The 8,025-nt window shown below is 40.2% G+C and overlaps 1 protein-coding gene across 2 annotated transcripts in view; it reads right to left on the reverse strand.

The window, feature by feature from the left end:
• The window catches only part of ADGRD1 (adhesion G protein-coupled receptor D1), a 473,701-nt gene that overhangs the window by 60,446 nt on the left and 405,230 nt on the right, over nucleotides 1–8,025 (reverse strand). For both annotated transcript variants that reach the window (XM_027844234.1, XM_027844233.1), the window contains one exon: nucleotides 6,510–6,576. In XM_027844234.1, the coding sequence (XP_027700035.1) occupies nucleotides 6,510–6,576 (67 nt within the window). The remainder of the gene's footprint in view (nucleotides 1–6,509; nucleotides 6,577–8,025) is intronic.

Below are 8,025 nucleotides of genomic sequence, written 5' to 3' on the forward strand. Positions count from 1 at the left end.
ACCTCATAAGAGTACTTTGTAAGAGCTGTCCCTGGTCCTAATTCCTTGGTAACGCCTAGAATCATCCAATGGACCAGACCAGAATGCCCTAATATCTAACAGGTGACTACAATGGAATAGTGAGAACTCATTCATATCATTGCAACTAAGATATAAAACTGATATTTTCTCTTAGAGACATTACACGATTATAATTGAAAGACACACCCAATCTAGCCATTGTAAGTAACACCACAAGCCTAGAAGAGTCAGGAGTAGATCCTCATTCTTGAGAGCTCCAAACTAAGGAAAAAATGTGTACTTCTCAGCTCCCAGGGGATAGGATTTTTTAGGTTTGAATACCTGAAAAAATATCATAGCTTATGTGTGTATGTGTGTATACATATATGCATATACACACCTATATACACATATATTATTTGTTTGTTGTTTCCTAGTTGTTTTTCCATTGTGTCTGACTCTTCACAATCATTTTGGGCTTTTTTCTGGCAAAGATACTGGAGGGGCTGCCACTTCCTTCTCCAGCTCATTTTACAGATGGGGAAACTGAGGCAAACAGGGTTAAGTGACTTGCCCAAGATCACACAGTTAGTAAGTGTCTGACGCTACATTTGAACCCAGGAAGATGAGTCTTCCTGACTCCAGACACAGCATTCTATCCACTACACTATCTAGCTTCCCAACAAATATTATACATATACACATATGTGTATGTGTGTGTGTATAAAAGTATATATATATATATATATATATTTCTAAGTAGATATCGGTGTGTGTATATATTCCTAGATAAACACACACACACACATATATAGTTGTATACATATATATGTATATTTTGTCCAGACCTTTGACTTCATATGGAAATACATGTACACACATATGATATACTTACATCTTATAAATGTATTTGACCTTCCTAAAATTAGCCAATTGCACCTATAGTAAGTTTCTGCTCCCAAATCAGCTATCTAAGGGATAATCAAAAAATTACATTCCTAACACTAGATTTTCCTTTCATTAAATCAATCAACAAATATTTATTAACCATTCATTACTGGCCAGGCACTTTGCTAGGTACCTGTGATGTAAAGATAAGATTGAACCAGTCTCATAGGTGGCACAGTGAACTGAGCACCCGCCCTGGAGTCAGAAGGATGTGAGTTCAAATCTGGCCTCAGACACATAACATTTACTAGCTGTGTGACTCTGGGCAAGTCACTTAACCCCAATTGCCTAACCAAAAAAAAAAAAGAATGAATCAGTCTTTGCCCCTTACATACCTTCCATTTTATGAAGGAGGGGAGACAGGAGGGATGACATATGCTTATATAAATATATGCTGAATATATCCTAAATCAACATAAGGCAATTGGATGGGGAAGGCATTAACAGATGAGAGGCAGGTAGGAGAGGATCAGGAAGGGTATCTCCCATGGATCATGCTATTTGACCTGAGTTTTGAAGGAAACAATGGATTCTAAAAGATGAAGGGAAGGAAGGGAGTATCCTGGGCATGGGACAACCAGTGCAAAGGCAGGGAGATAAGATATGGAGAGGTATGTGTTAGGAATAACAAGTTTAGTCTGGCTGAACCACAGAGTAAAGGAGGGTGAAAATACATAATGAGGCTGAAAAGGCAGGTTGGGACCAGATTATAAGGGGCTTTAAATGCTAAATAGAGGAATTTATTATATCTAATCCACCCCCCTCATTTTACATATGGGGAAACCAAAGACTGTAGAGGTTAAGTGACTTGCCCAAGGTCACTCAGATGGATGCAGGTTACACAGTGGTAAATGGCAGATCTATAGTTTGAACCCCTGTCCTCTAACCATAAATCAAACATTTAGATCAAAGCTCAGAGATTTAGAGCTGGATGAAACTTTACAGGGCATTTAGTTCAACTCTCTTCATTTTACAGATGAAGGGAAAATCAAAGGTGGCACAGTTGCAAAGTGCTGGACTTGAAGGCAGCAAAACCTAAGTTATAAGATGGTTACCAGCTATGTGACCTTGGGCATCTCAATCTCTGGGCCTCAGTTTCCTCATTTGCAAAATGTGCTTAGTAAAAGTACCTCCCTTCCAGTATTGTTTTGAGGATAAAAGAGATAACATATGTAAAGTGGTTTGCAAACTTTCAATGTACTTTTTAAATGTTAGTTATTGCCTAGATTCAACCAGGTAGTAAGTGGAAGAAATGAGATTTGAACCCAAATTCTCCTACTCTACACCCAGATCTTGCTGTGGTTGTTGTTGTTATTGTTCAGTCGTTTCAATCATATCCAAGTCTTCATGACCTTACATTGGGGTTTTCTTGGCAAAGATACTGGAGTGGTTTGCCATTTCCTTCTCCAGTTCATTTGACAGATGAGGAAACTGAGGCAAATAGGATTAAGTGACTTGTCCAGGGACACATAGCTAGTAAGTGCCTGAAGCTATATTTGAACTCAGGAAGATAAGTCTTCCCAGCTCCAGGTCCAGAGCTGTATCCACCTGCCCAAATCTTAAATCAAGTCAATTCAATTCAACCAATATCTATTAAACACCTAGTATGTGCATAGCCCTATATTAATTAGATTCTGAGAATCGAAGACAAAAAAACCAACCCACAACATTTTTTTCCTTTATTTCCTAGAAACCCATCAGCCAAGGAGGATCCTGGCTGTACCTACCCATGGCTGCAGGAGCATTTAGTAGCATTTTAATTAAGAAAGACTAAATCAAGTGTTTAAACATCTTCTGCTCTGCTTTAATTTCTAATTAAACTGCATAGGTCTGTTCCATAGTCAGTAGTGCCCAGCTCTGAACAAAAGGCAGATTAGCTTCCAACTTAATATTTGGGGAGCAAATGTGGGGTAGGGGTAGAGGGAGAAGTGCATACTTTAGAGATGCAGGTTATCTTATTCCTTGATTTTCTAAAATATATCTGGCTCCAAGCTGCCATTATTTTTTTAAAATCTACTTGACTTTGCTTTGATTTAATGAAATGCAAAAGTTTGATTTAATCTCAGTACTGTAAGAATCATTTATGGTCATGATCATAGACAGTTGGTAATGCACAGCTTAAATAGGGGATTCTTTTCTGGAGGAGGCATCAGAATTTGAAAATTAAAGATAGATGCATCATTGGGGTGTCTCCTTAATCATCGGAAGAACAGGAGTCCTGGCCAGTTAGTGTCCTAATCCAGTTGGAAGGCTGTTTGTCAAAGGGCATAACCACTGGCAGCCCAATTAGGCCCTGGTCTGAGCTATAAAGATCCTTCTGGGGTCTTGACCCACCCATGGTATATCAAAGAGCTGGTTTTAATGCATTTGCTGAGCAAGCAGCATGTGATATGCCAGGGAAGTCTTTTCATGTTCTCTAATCCTAGCTTCTGAATGTCAGTGCTGGCTGGGACAGAGGCTTCTGGTCACAGGAGGTCTGGAAAGAAGCACTTGATACTTGGCTTTGGAGGCTTGAGGTCTTAAAAAGAAGAAAGTGCTTGGAAGCTCTCCAGGCTCATGCAACAGCTACATCAGAGGCAGATGAAAAGTTATGATCAATACCTAGATAGGGCCCCACTGTCTAGGCTCAACTCACAGATTAGAAGCTCTGTGAAAAGGGAAGAAAAATAAAGCAGGGGCAGAGAAATAAATTGAGGCTTCATTAAGAAAAGGAGAGACAGAGACATAGAGACAGAGATACACAGAGAAACAGAGAGAGGGGAGACAGAGACAGAAACAAAGAGACAGAGGGAGGTATGGAGAGAGAAAGACCAAGACAGAAAGAAAGACAAAGACAGAGAGAGAAGGAAGGAAGGAGAGACAAAGAGGCAGATAATGAGAGGGACAGAGGGAGAAAGCAAGACACATAGAGTGATGGAGAGAGAGAGAGAGAGAGAAAGAGACAGAGACAAAGACAGAGAAAGACAGAGAGAAGGAAGGAATGAGGAAGAAAGAGAGACAGGAACAGAAAAACAGAGAGAAAGATATAGAGGGAGAGAAAGAAGAGAGGGAGAGAGGGAGAAAGAGTGAGGGAAAGAGACAGAAAGAGAGGAGGGAGGGAAAAGAGAGAGAGAGAGAGAGAGAGAGAGAGACTCTTAGAATCAACCCAGATATATTCATTGATCTATACTGTTCCAGTTCAATTTAATTTAATGAATATTTATTGTTCAGTTTCTCTCATTGATCTTAACAATGCATTCTATACCCAAGCCAAACTGGACATTCTTCTGGCATCTCTAGCCCCCATGCTTTTGCATTGTTCCCTATACCCTAAATATGGAGAGGAAGGCTCTTCTTTGTTGGTTGAATTTCTGCCCAGCCTTTGAAGCCCAGCTGTAAGTATGCCTCTTCTAGAGGCTCCCTTGAATCTACCGAATCCCAACATGATTACCTACATCTTAACATTGTTCTATGCTTTGTTCTCCTCAATGTACTTACCATGGAATATTGTATATTATAGTGAACTGTGTTACTTCCTTACTTCCCTTCTGAACTATAAGCACTTTAAGGACAAGCACTGGGTCTTATCTAAGCCTCGCATTTGCCCAGTGCCAAGCAGAGTACTCTGGACATTTTGACTCAGAATCTGTGACTTCTTTCAAACCTTAGCTCACCTCAGCTTCTGCCAGAGGCCTTTTCCTGGTTTGTACCTGCTCTCCCTTCCCATATTCCTCCTCCCCTGCTTGAGTCTTCTCCTCTATCTCTATCTCTATCTCTATTCTATCTTCTCTACTCTATCTCTATTCTATCTTCTATCTACTTCTGAATGCATCTTGCACATACCTATGTACATATTTACCATCCCCCCACAAAGTTACAAGTTCTTTGAAGACAGGGATTGATTTTTTTTAATCCATATTCCAAACACTCAACACATAGTAGATGCTTCATAAATGTTTGTTGATTGATTGATTGGTCACCTAATGTGTTAGAGTCTCGCAAAGGAGCTCTCCAAGGTACCTACTATGGTGAGCATACCAATTAGACCACTTCTTAATGATAACAGGTGACATTTCCATAATGTTTTAAAGTTTATAAACCACTTTATAAACATTATCTCTCTTGATCTTCATGATAGAGGCAGGTGCTTCAGGTAGTATTGTCCCCATTTCTACAGAAAAGAAAACCAAGGCTCCAAAAACTTGACTTGCCAAGTTTTTGCAAGTGAGATCCAGGATTTGAACCCAAGTCTTCCTGAAAGCAAACCCTGCCTAGAATCTAATTATTCTACTTTACCTCTATTATTACTAGCAGTTTTGTTAGAAGGTGCAGTTGAATTTGCTCACTGAAAACCTGGACTCATTAAGTAAGCCTCTCTTTGACTAAAGTTGGGCTGCTTCAAGGATTGCCAATTGTCTTTTTGTCAGAGAGCTAGCTCTGGCTCAGCCTTCATTGTATGACCAGGTAAGCCACTGAATCATCTTGAGACTCAGTTTGCTCATCTTTAAAATGTGTTCACTCTGTGCCTATTGATTAAAGAACAGCTAAATATTATGATATATCAATGTAATGGGTTACAATGATCCCAAAGCAATGAGAAGTATGAGGAATTCAGAGAAATGTGAGATAATTTGTATGAATAAGTACTAATGTATACAGTAAAGTAAGCAGGACAAAAGTGTATGTTACAGAATATTTTTTCAAGGTTGGGGGAAAGAGTCCAGTGTAATGTCAATAGTAAAGGGGGGGGGGGGGTAGAATAAACATTTATATAGCACCTAGTATGTGCCAGGGATTGTGCTAGGTGCTTTTTACAAAAATGATCTCATTTGACATTTACAATAACCCTGTAAGGTAGGTGATGATATTATCCCCATTTTAAAGTTGAGGAAACTAAAGCAAACTGAGATTAAATGACTTGACCAGGATCATAGAGCTAGTAAGTGTCAGAGGCCAGATTTGAACTCAGATCTTCCTGATTCCAGACCTAGCCCTCTCTCCACTGCAACACCTCACTGTCTTACAAAGAATTCCCACTATGGAAACTTTTCTACCAGTGCAAATCAGCAACTCATAGATAACTCATAAAGTTAGGGAGCTGATCAGGGAACTGTGAAGTGAAGTCACTTGCTCAGGGTCACACAGCTGATGTGTCAGAGGCAGGAATTATATACCCAGGGCTTCTTAACTTTGAGGCTGGCTGACTTTCTACTATGCTTCGCTGCCTCTCCCAAAGTGACCGTAATAATGTAAATGACAACAACACCAAAAAGCACAGAGACTGTGATTAAATGTCATGACCATTTTCTGACTTGGAGAAGAAATGATGAAACACATTTCCTTTCTCCCGATGCAGAGCAGGGGGACCACAGGTGCTAGGCTTGCTTATACTTATTAGTCCTATCCCTGCATCAGCTGTTTTTGTTTAACTGTTTTTCTCTGTTATGAAAGAGGGTTAAAGGGGTTGAGGGGATGGTATAAATCTGGAAATGACTGTGGCGCAAAACCAAGAGGTATCAGAAAAGTTTAATCTTTAAAAAACTGTTATCGCTCTCATGTAGCCCCAACTGGAGATCACGTACCATGATGACAAACAGGGCTGGGGCCACAAAGGCCCAGATGGCTCCATTCCCCAAGGACAACCAGCAACTGCAAGAAGAGAATAGAAGAGTTACTCTCTAGCTCTGGGCTGCAAATTGGAGAACAAGGTCATTCAATTAGTGGTGCAGTTAATTAGCAAGCCAGTGGAAGTTCCCTTGCATGGATGTTCAATTTTGCAGCCAGAGACATTGCAGAATTGATAGCACCCTTGCCTTCCTTTCTGGAGACCATCAAAGCCTAGAGAATGATCGAGAGGGAGGCTCCCAACTGTACAAACTGCTCAAGGTGAATATGGGGGTGTGGATGCGGGGATGGAAAGAGAAGTGGGAAGAGGGAACTGAGCCAGAGCCTTTCATTACTAAAAGCCACAAACAGGCACAAATGAGAATGACCAAGTCTATACCCAGCTATGCATTTACAGAATATTTTCAAAAATATTGTTCTTTAAAGTATTTTGCATTACTACATATGTATAACCTAAGTAAAATTGCTTGCCTTTTCAATGGGGAGGAGGGGAGAAAGGGAGAGAATTTGGAACTCAAAATTTGAAAAAAAGTTAACATTGTTTTACATGTAATTGGGGAAAAATAAAATATTAAACTTTTAAAAAGAAAAACAACAAAAATATTGTTCATTTATTCATTCAACAAAAAAGCTAAACAACCCTTATCAATGAGAGTCTATGCTGAACATTTCTGTTCATAGTACACACACACACACACACACACACACACACACAGAGTTTCCTACATCAACATCACAGATCTAGACCAAAAACCAAGAGCAAAAAAGCCTTGAACTACCTACCTCAGCAGGTCTATTTAACCTTTTCATAACCTGGACCCTCCCTACCTTTCTAGTGTTCAGACACTTGATTCCCCACCATGCACTTTATGATGCAGATATAATAGCCTGCTTGCAGTTCCTTGAAAATAACAATATTCCAGCTCAAGTCTTTGCACTGGATGCCCTCCATGCCAAGAATGTTCTGTGCCCTCAACTCTACTTTTAGTTCTCCTGGATTGCTTGGAGAATCAGCTCAAATTCCACCTTCAGCAAGAGGTCTTTCTAGGTACCACTCCCCCCTCCCACCCCTTTCTCCTCTGAGAGTGTTGTTTTTCAGTCATGTCCTACTCTTTATGACCCCTTTTGGGTCTTTCTCGGCAAAGATACTGGAGTGGTTTGCCATATCCTTCTCCAGCTCATTTTACAGATGAGAAATCTGAGACAAATAGGGCTAAGTGACTTGCCCAGGATCACACAGCTAGTAAGTTCTAAAGCTGGATTTGAACTCAGGAAGATTCATCTTCCTGATTCTAGGCCTGGTGCTCTATCCACTATGGCACCACGCAACTGCCCTTTGAAATTTCCTTCCATTGAATCTCTCTCTGCACCATATCTCTCTCTTTCTGTCTCTCTCTCCTTTCTCTCTCTCTCTTTCTCTCTCTCTCTCTCTCTCTCTCTCTCTCTCTCTCTCTCTCTCTCTCTCTCTCTCTC

The sequence above is a fragment of the Vombatus ursinus genome, unplaced genomic scaffold, assembly GCF_900497805.2.
Source record: "Vombatus ursinus unplaced genomic scaffold, bare-nosed wombat genome assembly UNPS02014935.1, whole genome shotgun sequence".
NCBI lineage: Eukaryota > Metazoa > Chordata > Mammalia > Diprotodontia > Vombatidae > Vombatus > Vombatus ursinus.